At 38.2% G+C, this 20209-nt stretch overlaps 1 protein-coding gene across 1 annotated transcript; it reads left to right on the top strand.

The window, feature by feature from the left end:
• Positions 1 to 5281: 5281 nt before the first annotated feature.
• K441DRAFT_742418 (uncharacterized protein) lies at positions 5282 to 6190 on the top strand (the record flags this gene model as incomplete). Its single annotated transcript, XM_067654388.1, has 4 exons — positions 5282 to 5365; positions 5416 to 5519; positions 5568 to 5923; positions 5982 to 6190. 4 exons carry the CDS (start codon positions 5282 to 5284, stop codon positions 6188 to 6190), a joined length of 753 nt encoding a protein of 250 aa, XP_067496935.1.
• Between the last annotated feature and the right edge of the window lie 14019 nt (positions 6191 to 20209).

Genomic DNA, 20209 nt, shown 5'->3' with positions numbered 1-20209 from the left:
TCAATTAACCTTCTTAATAAAAAGACATTAACTAAGCAGAATGGCCCACAAATTAGTCGGAGCCATAGCTATAAAATAGCACAAAATACTTGGCCATGCAGGACCTAACGCTATTAAATAGCTTCCTAAGCACATCAATAGCGCAGAGCTTAAAAAGCTAATCAATAAACGAGCACCGCTCAAAATTAAATGCGAAGTCTGCTTAATATCAAAGCACACACAGCAGATCTCTCGAAGACAAGAACACGAATTTCCAGCCACTTAACCATTTGAGCGGGTAGCATTCAATATCATTACCCTTAGAGAACCAGGGTACAACGGCGATAGATATATAATACACTTCTATTACACGTATTCTAAATTCAATTTTATATTTACCGCCAAGAATAAGGACAAAGCTACCGTCCTACCTACTATCTGTAAAACCCACCGTTTAATTAAAATACAATTCCACTAAGACGTAATCTTCTTCTAGAGCGATAATAAACGAGCTTTTAGATAAATAGGAGACACCTTACATATATAGTGCGCAGACGAAGGCATTACTTTTAAATGCTAAGCCCCATATACAGAAGAACAAAATGGCGAAGCTGAACGATCTGGATAAACCCTTATAGATCAATTAAGGGCTATACAGCTAGAAGCATCCTTACCCCCGTTTTTAGAACTAGAGGCGTTCCTTACCGCAGGATACGCACTTAATTAAACCCCAAATAAGCAACTAGGATAGAAAACTCCATACGAGATCGCCTACGGCAAGCCGCTATTACTTACCCATATATATATATACGGCTGCAAAACCTATATACTGGACAAATAAATTAAAAAGGGAGATAAACTAGCTCCTCGTGCATTAATTAGACACCTAGTCGGCTACGATTTAACTAATATCTATTAAATCTGGATTCTAAGTCTCTACAAGGTCATTTAAACCAAAGACGTTATATTTAACAAGACCTCATTCTATAACCCCAAGGGTTAAAACATCGACTACCTACTAAGGGAAGTATTAGAAGACACCCTTTAGACGATTAGTCTACCAGAACCTCTATATAAGGACGAATCTAAGGACGAATTAATCCTATATATAGTTAATCTGGACCCTTAAAGATCTACCTTAGGTGTAGATCAAACGACTACATTTAAATTGAATAATTTAGCAAAGCTTCGTATAAAGGATACTAAGCAGTTACCGACACCTAGCAGAACGGTATCTTTAGATTTACTAGAATTAAACACCTTACTATAAGGACTTTAAGACGACATCCTAGATATAATTAAAACAATTTCAACTTAGCTAAGCTCTCTAGAACCATCTAATAAAGCAATTAATACAGCTCTATAAGCTAATAAAGTCTTAGCTAAACCTTCTGCCAACCTTATTCTACCAGAAGGATTAAAACGAATTCAACGTTAAGCGTATGCAGCAGCACTAACCAATCTATCTACCCTATTTGGTTACTACGCTAGATTTGCCATAGGACTAGTAAAGGACATTAACCGAACTAGATCCTTATCTCTACATCGGGACAACCTTCCTCCTAAACCAAAGAATCTCAAAAATCTAAAAAAGCATCCTTTGACTACTGGCTTTTAAAAGGCTATAGAAAAAGAATACAACGACCTAAAACGCTAAGGGACATTTAAGACTGTACCGAAAGCAGAAGCAGGCAATAAGCAGATCCTTCCACTAAAATAGGTCTTTAAATATAAGCTCGATAGTGACGGCTACCTATAGAAGCTTAAAGCTAAACTATACGTCCGCGGAGACCTGCAGATTATAGAGGAAGAGACCTATGCAGCAACCCTAGCTGCTCGAATATTCCGTGCTCTTATAGCTATAGCAGCCGCATTCGACCTGGAAATTCGACAGTATAACGCTGTAAACGCATTTACAAATGCTAAGCTTAGTAAACCAATCTACTGCTACTACCTAGAAGGTTTTAATTAAAACGGATATGTCCTAAAGCTACTTATAGCGCTATATAGATTAAAAATCTCACCACTACTTTAGTATAAAGAGCTTACTAATATACTAGCTAAATTCGGATTAGAACCAGTACTAGGCACTAACTACCTATTTACCGATAGACGACTTATTATCTTCTTCTATATAGACGATATAGCCGTCCTATTTGCCAAGAAGGACCTTTTAAGACTTAAAGAATTTAAAGCAAAATTGCTGCACCGATACGAGATCCGTGTATTAGGAGACCTACAGTAATTCCTAGGAATTTGAATCGAACAAGATTGACTAAATCAAAAGCTCTGGCTCTGCCAAGATTCCTACATCGAAAGGATAGCCAATCGATTCAATATTTAACCAGGAAGATTTCCTAAATCTCCACTACCTGCTAAACTAATTCCGTCTAACTAGTAGACGAACCCTTAAAGAACACTAGCCTATTAGCAACGGGTTGGTTCTCTTATACACCTAGCCATATTTAGAAGACCTGATATTGCTAAGACGCATTCTAAGCTGGCCGAATTCCTTACTAATCTAAATTAAGAACACCTTAATGCAGCAAACTAAGCTATTTCCTACTGCCTTGGAACAAAATCAACAGCTATCGAATACTCTAGCGAAGCCTTTGGAGCATACGTCTATTACAGAAACCCAGAAGGAAAAGACGTCACCTTTTACGGAGCATCCGATGCAGCATTTGCGGACGATAAAAAGACTAGACGGAGCTCTTAGGGGTACCTATTTATGCTATTCGGAGGACCAATTGATTGGAAAGCTACCTTACAACGATCGGTTACTCGTTCAACTACCGAAGCGGAGCTTCTCTCCCTATCTACTGCTACCGTTGAAATTATCTGGTGGCAACGATTCTTTAAGGCAATTGGCTTCAATTTAGAACGCGATTTTACCGTGCTCTGCGACAATATGCAGACCGTACGACTCCTAAGACAGGATACACCAAAGCTTGATACTAAGCTTCGACATATCGACGTCTATCAGCACTGGCTGAGACAGGAAGTCCAAGATAAAAAGATTGACGTCTAATGGGTCCCTACAGACAAGATGCCTGCCGACGGCCTTACCAAGATCTTACCCCGTCAAAAGCACGAGGCATGGATAAAGCAATTGAATTTGGTGGATATTCGACATCAGATCAATTGACTCCATTCGCAATGTCCGCGATATCCGCAATATCCGCGATATTCGCAATATTCGCAATATACCATTTTAATTACCCTACCCTTTGCTACTCTTAAAATGTATCTAAATTTCCTATTTTGGTATAGCTTCTGCCCTCATTTTATGTTCTACAGCTTTAACTACACCGTTAAATCTGGGGGGGTGTGTAACCGACTACCGACACTGCGTTGAGACACAAGATNACCGCTTGGAAGGCTCNNAGATGGCGTTAACGCNACCCAATATAGTGGTTGCAGATCAATATTGGTGGCAGATTACCGTTCCCATTTCAGCTATCTATTACCCCATTACTTCTACCTTCTTCGTGTATATATAGAGCCTCTAGAGCTACATTCACAATCAAGTTGTTTATTCAATTCTTCGCACTGCAAAGCTTATATAGTTAATACCTTTACCAACAGCCTTATTAATAAGACAGTCTATATTAAGTTTCCAGATAGCTTTTAATAAAAGGGTAGGTGTCTGCTCCTTTAAAGAGCCTTATACGGCCTTAGACGATTACTATTACTTTAGCTTAATGAGTTCTTAACTACCCTAACGACTCTAGGTTTAACGGCAGTTAATAAAGAATCGTGCCTATTTTATAACGACTAGCTAATTATATTCTTTTACGTTAATAATATTATAGCAGCCTGCCGCATAGAAGATATACTAAAGCTTTAACTCTTTAAGGAAGAGCTAATAAAGAAGTATAAAATTAAGAACCTTAAAGAACTGACCTGGTTCTTAGGAATTAGAATTCTCCGTAATTAACCTTAACAGAAGCTTTAGCTCTATTAAGATTCCTATATTAATAAGATCGCTAGCACCTTCTATCTAAAAGATTATTATCTAATATATACGCCAATAAGTACGGACGATCTCTTACCTAATCCAGAATAGGCCTCTAAGTAGTAGGTCTATATATATTAACGGAAGGTCGGCTTACTACTCTACGCCACCTGTATTACACGACCTAATGTCGCTTAAGCCTTAAGTAAGCTCGTAGAATTCCTTTATAATTCGTTGCCCCTATATAAAGCCGCAGTTAATTAAGCGATTGTATACCTCTATTAAACGAGAACCCTGGCGATTGAATACTCAAACAGGAATATTAGAAGTTAGATTGTCGTCTATATAAGCGATACTATATTTAGTAATAATCCTATTAGTTAAAAAAGCACTAAAGGCTTTATATTTTCACTATTTAGGGGAGTAATTAACTGGCGCTCCACTAAGCAGAAGATAGTTATAATATTAAGCACTAAAGCTAAGCTTAAGGCTCTATTAAATGCAGCTACCGAATTAATTTGGTAGCAGCGCTTCTTTTAAGCTATGCAACTCTATACGAATAAGGAATATATAATTAGCTATAACAACCTATAGACGATTTAACTGCTTACTAAGAACGGACCTTAGTTAAACACGAAGCTTCGTTATGTAGATATCTACCAGTATTAGCTTCGCTAAGAAGTTTAAAAGGGCTTAATTATAATTAAGTGGGTCCCTACTACTAATATGACGGCTAACGGCCTTACGAAGGCCCTGCTAAGGCAGAAGTATAAAAGCTTTATTTAACAACTAAATCTGATTGATATTAAGACTCTATTATAGTTAGATTTAACTATACTATTTAACTTATTTACACAATTTCCTTATTAAATTCTTGCTATTAGATGGTTTCTATTTAGTTTAACACTATGGATATTTCCTATTTAGGTATATCCAGCTAATCACCTACTAGTTAATCAGCTGGGGGGGTGTGTCGACCTAAATTAGGTTATCTTATCACCGACTCAGCTGCCTCCCATTGACTCAGTTATTGACTTAATCATTAACTCGATCATTGACTCAGTCACCTACCCCTTGTTTCCATTGCCACCCCCCTACCCCCTTCTCGTTCTTATTTCCTACACCTTTCCTATGTATATATAGAGGCTCTAGAGCCACCATTCAATAGACAGAGTCATCATTCTTTTCTTATAATCGGTGCACGGACTTCCGATTGACAGATCTCAATAATTTGCATAATCCAGCAAACGGGATTGAGGATGGTGAAGTCCGAATCACAGAGTTAGTACCTAAAGTCCCGTCGGCGTGACAAAGACTGACCTAAACAGTGATGATTTACGGCAGATGTTCCATTTCAGCATTAACAAGATTACGCAATTGATACAAGGCCAAATCGGACAAGTCGGAAGGGCTGGCTATCAAGTCAGAGTAAGTGGATAATAGATAGCCGGAGTGGTGTCTATGACTAAAGTGTGCAGTATATATTCTTGTCCGGCGGCTTTGCGGAGTCCAAGTATCTTTTTGATGAGGTCAGAGAGTTTGGACGTCAACTAAACATCAAAGTGAAACGTCCCGGAAATCCGTGAGTATTCCTCTTCGTTAGTCCTCTTCTTTGTTAATATCTTCCCAGTCAGGTGGCAGTTGTCAGAGGCGCAGTTGCCAAACGGCTAGAGCGGAGTGCCGAAGACCGCGTATATATGCGGAAGTGCTCCAAGAGCTATGGAATAGTCGTCTCCCAACCATACTCCACGTACCTTCATGCAGAAGAGGATCGTTACAGAGATGGGCTTGACAATGATTGGATAGCAAAAGAGCAAATGGCGTGGTTGCTCAAAAAGGGCGAGTTGATTCTCTCAAAAAAGCCCAAGCAGGCCTCGACCAGGTTCTGCCGCAGATTTGGTATCACAGATCCAAGGGAGTTCATAACAAACCTTGTTATTTATAATGGAGACGATGCACCGCAAAGTTTAGCGGGTATTCCTTCAGGTATACGAGGCTCGGATTGAACCAACATTACGGACATTAAGCGCTAACTTCACGATAGCTTTGAGAACCATCGTCCCAATTCATTACGACCTCAGTGATATCCAACAGAGCAGGTACGTATCCCAGCGTTCAGGAGCCCAGGGAAACCCATATTTTACTGCGTATCTCAAGGCAGATGCTTGTCTAGACCAACAGCTGAGTGTCTCCATATCATGTGGTAGCCAGGAGTTGGCGGCGATGGACTTGGAGTACGAGCAGGAAGAGTAGGCAGTATTCCCTCCGCCGCTAAAACATGCTGCACTGGGCAGGGGTCTGTGCTAGCGAATAGGACGCGGGAAAGCGCCATTTGCCTACTTCCTATTCGCTAGTGCTTAGTGCAACATATTTCAGCGGTGGAAGGGATAGATCTGCCGGTAATTCAGCCGACAATATGTGAGATACCGTGCCTGTCGCGAGATGAACGAATGACTCGACTAGATTTAGAACGAAGCTTATTTGTGTTTTTCAGTAGTAGTCTTTAGCAGCATTTTATCGGCATCGCAATGTTAAGGTGTTTTAGTGATTTAATTTAGGCTAAATTATCCAATCGTTATCACTCCTTATGAATGAATATATCGTTAAGAAGCAATGGATAAAATGATCATTGCGAACACTGGCATATGCACATCATTGTGGGACACTGCTGGCAGTCGACTCTGATCGCGTGCTGGCAGGCGGCATGTATTTGACCAGGTCATCAATCAGCAACTGATAGAGTAGAACAACGAATGTGTCGCGGCATGGGTGGCTTGGAAAGTCCCCAAGGCCCTGGGAAGGCTTTATTTCACGTCATGGTCAGAGAACTCGACGAATAAAGAGGCGCTGATTCCAAGTCGCGACGTGTTTTGCGGTGACTCAACCAAGAGATGCGGCGGTTCTTGGAATCCTGAGTTCTATAGGGAGCTGGCAGAGAGCCATGGTTAAGTTGACATCGGAGATGTGTCGTTGTCTGTAGTTGCTTCGGGGAGGATGGTTTTGCGGAGCACATGGAATGAGGAAATTCGTGGTTTCGGTGCGCCGTTTCGTACCACTTTGAATGTGTTAATGTTTGATGAATTTCTTGCGTTTTGCTGAAGCTTCGAGCATAGTATAGGCTGTACAGCTGATTTTGACAATGAAAGAAAGGAATTGTAAGGTTGATTTTGCAATTTCTAGGTAAGAGTGTTGACGTGACTTCTAGTCCGGGACCTAAAGTGACGAAGGTAATAGTGTGTGGAGTAAAATCATACCGTTCAAGTGCGTAGCTAGCAATGTGGCTTCCTTCCAGATCCGCACTTCACCTAGGTTCTCGTTTGGACCAATTATCGGCCTCGTTAGCCGAGTGCTTTGAGCAGCTCATTCCGAGGAAGATGTCTGCAATCATATCAGCACTTGCATCTTCGGTCAAGCTTCTCATTGAAATATGGTATGATTTTGGAAGAGACATACAATTTTTTTTTTTTTTTTTTTTATCCGTTGTATTATACTATGTACAATACTGCGCATGCAGCCTCTAGGCTATGGCGCTATAGTTCTATATACATGAATCCTTTCTAGGCAGCTTAACATGTACTAGTAGCTAAATGGACACTCCGGACCGTTTTTAAAATGCTAGGGGAGCTCTAGCGACTGGTGATTTTTCGTTCTAGTATTTTGCTCATTATGGTCCAGTTCGCACCAAGAAAACTAAGGAAATCCTGGCTCTTTTATCTATTTCTGCCGTATTCTGCCGTTCCTAGAGTAGAAAAAGCGCTCTAAAAGATAGATTTAGTAATATTTTTGCATATAAAAACAAAGGGTCCTAGATAGTTTGCCAGCTTAGAGACAACTACCAGTTATTTCTATAGATGGTGTGGATGCGACTGTGGCCCGTGCACGACGTCAAAGAACATCAACTTCTTCAACACTAATGTAAACAATTAACTTTATTAATTGAATAAACCACCACAATGATCCGAAATCGTGCATCTAATAATAAGGACTTTATTCCACCTACCCAATATCCTAAACTGCCGCGTTAGATGAAGAAAAAATGACCGCTAGAGCCCAAACCAGCGCCTCCTTTTAATCCTCTCCCTATCCTTAATAAAAACACCTATAGCACCCCCAATCTTCCTTCCCATATTAACCCTAGCGATCCCTATTAAATATTTAAGCTATTTTAGACGGATAAGTTGCTAGATTAGCTTGTGGAGTATACAAATAGGAACGCGGAGCTAAACCTAATATCTAAAGAGAAGAAATAAAAGAACTGTCCGAGGCCATGAAAACCAACATATAGGCTTAAGCTTTATGCGTACTTGGTAGTACTTATTTATATAGGCTTATACATAGAACCAACTGTTACGGCACTGGCAGAACCTCACACCGGCAAGTTGCCACAGATTGCCGCATATTGCGGTCACGTGACGCGAAGATTGTATAAAACATCGAACGGCGCTGCTCTTCTTCTCCTTTCCTTTTCCTAGCTTTAGATTCGTTTATAGACAATCCAATCGTACAGGCTTGCGCGACCCTTTTGCCGTGCTTATATCTCGATTGACTGAGTTGCTAATATTATCTAAAGCTTACTCTACTCTTTCTTCCTAAGAAGGAACTTAAATATATTTATAAGACTATAAATAGGATAAGAACACAGAATAGGACCCTAAGGATATTACCAGGACTATAAGGACCCTAAAGAAAAGAATAGAACCCTAAGAAAAGGATATATAAGACACGCATAGACTAGAACCCCTAAAGAAATTACCCGGAATTACCTAATACCCCTACCACTATGCTATGAACTATAGTAGTGGGTAAAGCAGCTATAGGACCCTTAAATACTTTAGACGAAGAAATAATTAACGTTTTCACCCCCTAGGCGGAGCTTGCGGCTGCTAATACTAAAATTAAATAATTATGAGAGCTGCTTAAAGCCAGAGATACCCCTATATCTAATAATAAGTCATTATTAAATAACTAAAGACTTACTATAGTCCTTTAGGCCCTATCCTAGCGCCTTAGTAGATCTATTAAGACCTATATAGTACTAAAGCAGTTAGTAAAGGTTGCGGACCCCTTACTACTTATAGACGGAACCAACCCTATATTTAATAATTGGAAGCTTTAATTACAAGATAAGCTTAAAGTTAATATAAATTACTTCCCTAACGCCTAAGCCAGAATGGCCTATATCTTTAGCTGTACTAGCGGAGATGCCTAGATATATTTACGCCTATAATACACTAAAGACTTAGTAGACCCCTTTATCTCTAAAGAAGAAATAATTAAACACTTATCTTCTATTTATAAAAACCCTTTTAAAGTATAAAACGCCTACCTTAGCTATAAAAGCCTAAACATAAAAATAACGGAGACCTTTTTAGCCTTTTAAACCCGCTTTCTATACCTAGCTAGACAGGCCTAGATCCCCTAGGAAGACCTACTACTAGACCTCTTTAATAAGCTTACCCTAAACCTATAGCGGGCCGTATTACTAGCTTATACTACGGTATAAATGTTAAAGGAACTTATAGACTATTGCCTAGCTATTAACTAAGGCCTCTATTAAATTAAGGCACGCGCTAATTAGCTAAAAATTAGAAACCTTATAAACTAAGCCGTAAGTACTGCGAGTACAGCCTATAGTACCCTAGTATAATTAGCAACTCCTATAATTAACCCGGTAGTTAGCTACGCAGCTACCCCTGCTATAGGCCCTATATATACCCAGCCTATATATAGCGACCCCTATATATAGGCCCTTAGCGATTAAAGAGCTTGCTTCTTATACGGTTAAATAGGCTACCCTATAAGGAACTGCCTAATAAAGGTAAAGATAAATAAGGTCCTGTTAATTTAGGAGGATAGTACAGAGCTAGAAAAAGAGGAACCTTAAAGGAAGACTCCTCTCTAGGGTTAAAAGGGATTAATATATTATATATTAATCTGGGTTAGCTAGTTAGTAGAAGAAGCTGCACTATCCCTTATACTTTATTTTGTAATAGATATTAAGTTTTAACCTCTGCTTTAGCTGACTTAGGAGTAAATACCTTTACCTTAATTAACATAAAGTGCGCTGCAAAACTAGCTGACTTTTTAAATGTACCCCTTAAAGAACTGCCTAAACTAATCCCTATTTACAGTTATAACGGATAAATAGGGCTACCTATTATAACTATCTTGCGAACCTACCTCCGCGTTAACGGATAAAGGTAGTATAACGTCCCCTTTCTTATTACGGACTTAGAAAGCCACAATATAATCTTAGGAAGAAAATGGCTAGCCTATTTAGGCTTATAGCTTAAAGTATAGAGTAAACAGCTTATCTAGCCCAAAACTCTACCCTTAACCCCTTCCTTTATAAAAGAAATTAGCATTATAATGGAAACCCTTATACGGCCCTAGATTAATACCATTTACTAGGCCAATGCTATACGCAGAGACTAGGCCTTTAAGAAGGATATATAGCTTAACCTGTAACGGATCTGTATACTACGCCGCCCTTAGACTACCTATATTATGCCACCCGCACTAGAGACCTAGGAAGCCAGTAGTAACCTAACTAAGTCCCCTATAGAGAACCCTATAAAGCTATAAAGGAAAACTAGGGATATTGGATGCTATACTAAACTAATAGATAGAAAGGATAACTTACGGAAAATGGAATGTAAGCTAAGGAAGACTATAAGCCCTATACTGTAAACTACGGCCTAATAGACGCCAAAGAAACCCACGGACCTCCTACTAGTTAATATCTGCTATATTAGCGCTATAGGATTCTACTAAAACCTAGTTTAGCCTAATACCGTTGCCTTTATAACTAGCCTATACGAAATTAACTAAATAATTAAGGAAAAGGAAAGTAAGCTTAGCGGATAGGAAAGCGGGCTTATAGATAAAGAACTAGTAGAATAAAAACTGCCTAATTAATACCGGAAATTTAAGGATATATTCTCTAAGGCAGTGTCTAATATACTTCTACCCTACTAATTATATAACTATAAGATCGAGATTAAGTAAGATAAGGGAAGCACCCTTAGCTTTAGCCCTCTCTACCTATAGTCTATTGCTAAATTATAGGCTATAAAGCAGTACTTTATTAATAACCTAAATAAGGGCTTTATTAAGCCTAGCTAAGCCCCTTTTAACTTACCTATTTTCTTTATTAAAAAGCTAAATAGAGGACTGCGCTTCTATATTAACTACCGTAAGCTAAATAATATAACCCGCAAGGACCGCTACCTGCTACCCTTACTTAATAAGACTTTTACCTAAATAAGTAGAGCTAAGGTTTTTATAAAGCTTAATATCCGCTAGGCCTTTTACCGAATTAGAATAAACCCTAGGTTTAAGGATCTTACTATATTTTAGACCTATTACGGGACGTATAAATATAAGGTACTTCCTTTTAGATTAACTAACGGACTAGCTACGTACTAGCGGTATATAAACAATATACTCTTTAACTACCTTAATAACTTTTATACGGCCTATCTAGATAATATTATAATCTACTTAGAGAACGAACTAGAACACGAGGAGTACGTCTATAAAGTCTTATAACGGCTCCGCGAAGCTAGCCTCTAGGCCGATATTAAGAAGTTAGAATTTAGTATTAAGCGTATAAAGTATTTAGGTTTTATTGTTAGTATAGACGGAATTAAGGCCGACCTAGAGAAAACGACCGCAATTAACTAGTGGACGCCCCTATGGACCGTAAAGGGGGTGTAATTGTTTTTAGGTTTCTATAACTTCTACTAACGCTTTATTAAGAACTACAGCAAAATCGCCCGGCCTCTTAACCGCCTTACTAGGAAAGACTAGCCCTTTTACTTTAACGCTATGTTTATACAGGCCTTTAATAAGCTTAAAAAACGGCTAGTAACGGCCCCCCTACTTGCCTACTATAACCTAGAACGGCCCTTAATGCTAGAAACTAATGCCTTAGACGGCGTAATAGCTAGTGTTTTTTCCCAAAAGCAACTAAACGGAGAATGGTACCCTATTATATACTATTTAAAGACTATAATAGATACTAAACTAAACTACTATATCCATAATAAAGAAATGCTAGCTATTATCTCTAGCTTTTAGCACTGGCGTGTACAGCTAGAGGGGACCCCTAAACCTATTAAAGTAGTATTAGATTATAAGGCCCTAGAATACTTTATAACAACTAAAGCCCTTACGGCCTAGTAGGCACGCTAGGCGGATATCCTATCTTAGTTTAACTTCTTAATTATATATAGACTAGGCGCTACAAACCGTGCGAATGCTTTTACTAGGCGCGAATAAGACCTAGGTAACTATACGCTATAAAGATCTTATTATGGACCTAAACGCTACTATAACTAGAGCACCTTAACCCCTAGATATAAGCAGAACTAAGTACAGACTCCTTAGGCGCTAAGATGTATTCTATTAACCCTTTAGGACTTAACTTAATTAATAAATTACTGTAGATAAACCGTATGGCCCCTTCTCTACAGGAGTACCGTAAAAAGGCAAAGAACGTTACCAGCCTATAGTCCCTTAAAAATAGATTACTTAAGCATTAGGAACGGCTGGTAGTAGTAAAGAAATAGAACCTACGGACTCGGCTTATTGCTAAAGTATATACCTAGGTCTCTACGGCCTACCCTGGAAAGAATAAGACCCGTAAAATTATTAGCGACCGCTACTACTAGCCTGGAATAGTTATAGATATTAACCGCTATGTACGGAACTATAACAACTGCCGTAGGTCTACAATTCTATAAGATAAAACCCCAGGACTATTAAAACCCCTTTTAATACCCAACCGCCCCTAGTAATATATCTCTATAGACTTTTATAAGCTACCTCTAGACCGTAACGGATATAATATAGTTATAATCCTAGTTAACCGCTTTAGTAAGCGCCCGTTCTTAATTCCCTATTATAAGAATATTAATACTAAAGAGGCAGCCTAACTGTATATCTACTATATCTACTAAATTTACGGATTACTAGATACTATTATATCTGACTATAGGCCGCAGTTTATATTAGTCTTTTAGAATAAGTTCACCCGGATCCTAGGCATTAAGCTAAAGCTTTTTATAGCATATTACCCCTAGACAGATAGTTAAATAGAGATTATAAATTAATACTTGGACTAGAGACTCCGGCCTTTTATTAACTACTTTTAGGATAACTAGGCTAAACTATTGCCCTTAATAGACTATGCCTAAGCGACCCTACCCTACAACTCTACTGGATTTGCCCCTATTTAACTAGAAATGGGTTACCTACCCTATATAAGCTTTAACTGGGAAAGACCAAAAGGGCCCTAGACTATACGCGAAAAACTATCTTATAAGGAAGCCTAGTAGTACGCTAAGCGCTTAGAAGAAGCCTAAAAAGTAGCCCATATAAACCTAGAAAAGGCCTAGAAATTAATANAANAGTAGNNNAATAAGNATAGGCGNNAGCCTNACTTTACTNNAGGNNATATNGTCTAGNTTATAANAAAGAACTAGAAGATAGAACGGCCTAGCCGTAAGCTAGACTATAAGATAGTAGGACCGTATAAGATTCTTAATAAAGTAGGTAACTTATATAAGGTTAAGCTCCTAGACTTAATTAAAGTTTACCCTATTTTCTTACCGGATAAGCTATAAAAAGCTGTAAATAACCTACTACCTAGATAAAAGAATAAACCTCCCCTACTAATTTAAGTTAATGGCGATAATAAGTGGGAAATTAAGGAAATACTGGCCTGTAAACTTGTAAAGGGAACGTTAAAGTATTGCGTTAGTTAGAAAGGATATAACCTAGACCCTACTTAGTACTCTATATAGAACCTTATAGGTAGTCCCTATAAGCTTTAGGAGTTTTATAGCCGTTACCCTAATAAACCCGGACCGCTAAAGTACCTAAATAAGTGGATAGAATGCTAGTATAATAAAGATAATAAGCTACTAGAAGAACATAAGGATAAAAACACCCTAAAAATTTCTTAATTATATAAGGTGTTAAAATGTCTAGGAACTTTAACTGGCGGTTAAAGTTATCTAATTAGTTAGATTCTTTTACTAAGACTTTTAGCAACAAAGCCTAAGGGTAGGCTTTTTTTAAAGGGGGGGGTAATGTTATAGTACTGGCAGAACCTCGCACCGGCAAGTTGCTACAGATTGCTGTATATTGCGGTCACGTGACGCGAAGATTGTATAAAACATCGAACGGCGCTACTCTTCTTCTCCTTTTCTTTCCCTAGCTTTAGATTCTCGTTTATAGATAATCCAATCGTATAGGCTTGCGCGACCCTTTTGCTATGCTTATGTCTCGATTAACTAAGTCGCTAATAATACATAGAACTAACTATTAAGGATTACTAGTATAAAGACTTTAGCTATAGAACGATGTATATTATTAGATAGTATATTTTATATAACTAGTGGCAGTAAATTAATTGCTACTTTTACTACACTAAACTAAGAGAATAAGATGATAAGGCCTTCTAAAATACCTTTAAGAGGATATAGGACCTTAGTAAGTACCTCCGCCTTTATTACCGGAAGTTTTATTAGCTAATAATTAACCTTACTATTAATAAAATAATTAAGCGCTTTACTAGCCGCGTATTTAAAATTGTTAATATTCCAACTAAGCTAATACCAGAAGGCTTTAAGATATAGGTATTAGGTAATTAGGGCTATATACTTAACTAGATATTTTACTTAAAAGGCAATAAGGGAGGCTTATATAATTTAGATCTATCCTAGTATAAGAAGGAAGGCTTTTTAAAGACGTAGGCAGTTATACTTAATTTTCTTACTTAGCGAGACAATACCACCGGCGAACTCCTTTACCCACCAAACATGCATATAGTTTGGCTTAATAACCTCTTTACATCTATTTATCTTCTTTAGAGACTCCGTAAGCTTAGAATTGGCGCTCTAGAAATAGTTAGGACAACTAAAATAAAGCGTAAAAAGCAGGAGGATTTAAGCGAGGAAAAAGAGGTTAAGAATAAGAAAATTAGCTCGTTGCTAGTGGGCCTTAAATTAATCTATAACAGCTAGATTTTATAGGGTACGCTATATACGGAGACTTTAGAGGATAGTACGGTGATAGAGTTTGCCTAAAAGGATGCTTAGGTGGTTTTGTTTATAAGTACTATTGCTAATAGTAAGTTAGTTTGATTTTAAAACATTAACACTATAAGCCTATTCTATCTCTCGCACGGCATAAATAGGTTATAGTCTATTTCAAATATATTGATTATAGGGGGTGTAGGCCTATAGGGCGGGATCTAGGCGATATCCTAGCGTTTATAAGGCTTTTTAGGCCTAAACTTCGGAGATCTGGCCTGAATCCTACCCAGTGCCCCTAATAGGATAGCCCGCCGCTAGACCTAAACAGGACTATAAGTAACTAATCTAATATATATTGTAAGGGGGGTAGGTAGGTAAAAATAACGACCTATTAAGTGTAGTTATAAGTGATAATGTTATTAACCGTGTTAAATATCTGGTTAAATACCTAAGTTATAGGGTTTTTGGCTAAGTAATATATAGATATATAATATCTATCTCTCGCACGGCACGAATAGGTTATAGTCTATTTTAAATATATTAATTATAGGGGGTATAGGCCTATAGGGCGGGATCTAGGCAATATCCTAGCGTTTATAAGGCTTTTTAGGCCTAAACTTTAGAGATCTGGCCTAAATCCTACTTAGTGCCCACTAGCGAAGCGCCTACTACCTATAAAGAATTAAGTTAAAACGGGAGCGATTTCCGTAGTATAAACTGTATAATAAAATTAAGACATTATATAAGGAAAGAAGGTAAGGAAGTAAGGAGAATAGGTATATATCGTTAACTTAATTGCTTAGTTAATAAGTTACCACAGTCCTAGCAGAATTTAGCAGACTTAGCAGAATTTAGCAGAATTTAGTAGATTTAGCAGAATTTAGCAGAATTCGGCAGATTTAGCAGAATTTTACAGAATTTAGTAAACTTAGTAGAATTTAGTAGAATTTAGCAGACTTAATAGAACTTAGTAGAGGTTATGGATATTACTAATATTGCGGGTATTGCGAATATAGGATAATCTTGCGGTGGTAGGCAGAATATAGCAAAATGCGGCAGATTGCGGCAAAATGCGATAAGTAGCGTGTGTAAGGTATTATAGGGTGGTCCTATAATAGAAAGTATAGAGTCCCTATATTAGGCTTCCCTAGCTAGTATAGGTATACTCCACTAGAAGTTCGAGTTTAATTAAAGTCGTTCGGTTTTTAAGGTATTATAGTAAAGTTTTACCGCATCTAATGTCTATTAACCTAACTGCGCCGTTTATAACTCTGCAAAGCCATAATTATATATATACTGCGCTGCACCCCTACGGAAAGAGTAGTTAGAGTAGCTATTAGGTAGAATGCCGCTGGCGGCTAGGTAGGTTAATAGAATCTTACGTACTACTAGCGCTGAAAATGCTTTATTATTAACGCTAAATAATAGATTTAATAGAGGCCGGGGGTTATAGTTAAATAACCGTATTATCACGGCTATAGGGTATAGACGATCTCCTAGCATAGCGGCGATCTGGATATTAACGCTACTATAGGTTTTATCTATCTTACTCCGTTTTAGGTAGAAAACTATTAAATAACTATTAGGGGCGATCCTAATATTATTACGGAGGGCCCTTATAGTGCTAAAGTCCTTAGCTTTCCTATTTAGGTACGTAATCTCTCCTATACGTAGAAAACCCATAAACGCCATTATAAATACCGCGTCTACATTTATATCCGCCTTATAGGGTCTAGAGGTAACAATCTTGTCTAAGATATCCTTTATAATCGGTAGTTTAGTCTTTTTAATAGATGGGAATAGTAATATAGCCCCCGCTAAGGCCCTTTTAATAGTATAGTTTTTAAAGGCGGCGATTAAGTAACCTAGGTTTATATAACGAGATTAGATTATAAAGATATAGTTAAAGAGGGTTTCTAGCTTAATCCTGCCTATTAGAGGGGCGGCTATACTAAACGCTTGTTAGGCAATCTATTCCCCTAAGTTTATCCTCTTAGCTAGATACGGTAATAAACTATTTAGGGCTAAGAAGGCCTCCTAGCTCTTAATAGCGGAGGAGTAGCCTTTCCTTATATTAGCTACTAAGCCATGCTATATAAGTAGTAAAAAGTAATAAAACCTACCAATCTCACTCTAGAAGGTTAGGGGGGGTTAATTAAACAACTTTAGGTTAACTATAAGAGTTAGTAGCCACCTAGAGGAGAGATATTATTTTTCTAGTAAGAAGCCTTTATTTATCCGGTAAGAAGCCGTTCTTTATTTAATAAAAAGCCGTTATTTATCTAGTAAGAAGCCATTATTTATTTGCCACTTAGGGCACAGTAATAATAATTTCTTATAGTTAAATCGTGAGAGAGTATTAGTAAGCCTATTATTGGCGCTAAAGACCCATATAGTTATTATAATAATATTATTTGTTATTAAGAATATAAGTATCTCTTAGAGTAATTAGTTTCCAAAACCTTTTATAACATTATTTTAGATACCGCTATAAGTAACTATATTATCTATATAAATATAAAGAGACCTATACCGCTAGACTAATAACTACTTTTTAAATGCCTTCGCAATAGTATATATCTCTTTTAGGTTAATATAGTTATCTACCTAGTTTAGTAGGATAATAGCTGAAGGCCTAGGCCTAGGGTAGGGAAGCCGCGTAATTAGGCTAGTGGCCGTTCTCTCTACTAAAGTAGAAGCCTTTATAGCCTTTAAGTAATAAGGCATTAGTAAACAAGTAAAACTACGGCCTCTCCTTATTATTAAAAAATAGTATACCATTACTTAATATAAGAACCTTAAGCTAGAGGTTAAGGTCTTTTTTTAGCTTTAGGGGGAGGCGCTAGGGCATATTTTTTAATAACCTAGTAGGCTATTTTATTATAAAGTTCTATAAGGAGTAAGAGTACAAGCGCCTAAGGCGGATAACTCTTACATACTATACTAGGCGGCCCACTAGTTATTATATCGATAAAATATAGTACCCTACCAATGGCCTCAATAGTTAGTGGTTAACGCAATTAGCGCGCAGTTAAGGGCATTTGGCAACTCGACCGACTAGCCTATGTTGTGTTTTTTTGACACGCAGCCTGCGCGTAGTCTGCACGTAACCTATATATAACCTACGCGAAACCTACTAGCAATTTGCGTATTTAGTAACCATAATTATATTTACCTCTTTTATACTAATAGCATATTTTAAATAAATAAAAGCTACTTTAAGGCTATTTATAAGGCTAGCAAAATAAATATTATTTTAGATAATTTAATATAATATAGCAATGGTTCTCTTCTACCTATCTACCTATTAACTTACCTACCTACCTATCTACCTACCTACCTATATCGCCTACCTGTCTACATTACCTACCTATCTACATCGCCTACCTATCTACATTGCCTACCTATCTATATCGCCTACCTATCTACATCGCCTACCTATCTGCATTACCTACCTATTTACATTGCCTACCTATCTACATCGCCTACCTATCTGCATTACCTACCTGTCTATATTACCTACCTATCTATATTGCCTACCTATTTACATCTACCTACTTATCTATATCTACCTACCCGTTAGCATTTACTTACCTATCTATATTTACTTACCTATCTGCATCTAATTACTAGTCTATATCTACCTACCTATTAGCATCTACCTACCCGTTAGTATCTCCCTGTTTATACCTACCTATCTATACTACCTTAATTTAATTAATCGATTAAATCGTTTATAGTGTTTGCTAGCTAGTCGTTATTATCTAGCTCTGGTGACGGTTATTTAGTTCTAGCGACGGTCATTTAGTTCTAGTAATAGTTGTCTAGTTCTAGCGACAATTGTCTAGTTCTAGTAACAGTCGTTTAGCTCTGGCGACGGTTGTCTAGCAACGGTTATATAGTTCTAGTAACGGTCGTCTAGCTAGTAACGGTTATCTAGTTCTAGCGACGGTCGTCTAGCGCTAGCAACGGTTGTCTAGTTCTGGCGACAGTCGTCTAGCTTTGGCAACGGTTGTCTAGCGCTAGTAACGGTCGTCTGGTTCTGGCGACGGTTGTCTAGCTTTGGCAACGGTCGTCTAGTTCTAGTAACGGTCGTCTGGCTAGCAACGGTTGTCTGGTTCTAGCGACGGTTGTCTAGTTCTGGCGATGGTCGTCTGGCTCTAGCAACGGTCGTCTGGTTCTGGTAACGGTTGTCTAGCTAGCGACGGTTGTCTGGTTCTAGCGACGGTTGTCTAGTTCTAGTGACGGTCGTTTAGTTCTAGCGACGGTTATCTAGCTCTAGCAATGGTTGTCTGGTTCTAGTAATGGTCGTCTAGCTAGCGACGGTCGTCTAGTTCTGGCGACGGTCGTCTAGCGCTGGCAACGGTTGTCTAGTTCTGGCGACGGTCGTCTAGCTCTAGTAACGGTTGTCTGGTTCTAGCGACGGTTATCTGGCTCTGGCAACGGTTATCTAGTTCTGGTAACGGTTGTCTAGCTAGCGACGGTCGTCTAGTTCTGGCGACAGTCGTCTAGTTCTGGCGACGGTCATCTAGCTAGCGATAGTCGTCTAGTTCTAGTAACGGTTATCTAGTTCTGGCGACGGTTGTCTAGTTCTAGCAACGGTCCTCTGCTAGCTGCTATTCTAGTACCTCCCTAGGTAGGGAGGATATAAAGAAGGAAGAAAGGGTAAAAAATAAGATAGTTATATAGGGTAGAGGCACGTATAGAGGCTATTGGGAATATAGCGGGGACCCGATACAGAGCTTCGTGTAGAGCCTCTATATATAGAGCTTCGCGCAGAGCCTTATGCAGAGCCTCTATATATAGAGCTTCTTGCAGAGCCTTGTGCAGAGCCTCTATACGTAAAGCTTTACATAGAGCCTTACGTAGAGCCTTATGCAGAGCCTTATATAGAGCTTTGTATAGAGCTTTATACAGAGCTTTATATAAAGCTTCGTGCAGAGCTTCGTGTAGAGCTTCGTGCAAAGCCTTTATATATAGAGCTTTATATAGAGCCTCATAAAAAGCCTTATGTAAAGCTTTGTGCAGAGCTTTATATAGAGCCTCTATGCGCAGAGCTTTATACAGAGCCTCTATACGCAGAGCTTTATATAGAGCCTCATGCAGAGCCTCTAAGTAATAAGACTATAAGATTATATAAGATTGTATAAGATTGTATAAGATTATATAGGATTATATATAATAGTTAAATATATAGTATATAACTTTACCTTAATCGCACGTTAAG

Source organism: Cenococcum geophilum, assembly GCF_001692895.1.
Source record: "Cenococcum geophilum 1.58 unplaced genomic scaffold K441scaffold_86, whole genome shotgun sequence".
Lineage (NCBI taxonomy): Eukaryota > Fungi > Ascomycota > Dothideomycetes > Gloniales > Gloniaceae > Cenococcum > Cenococcum geophilum.
This window is presented reverse-complemented; position numbering and strand designations above follow the sequence as displayed.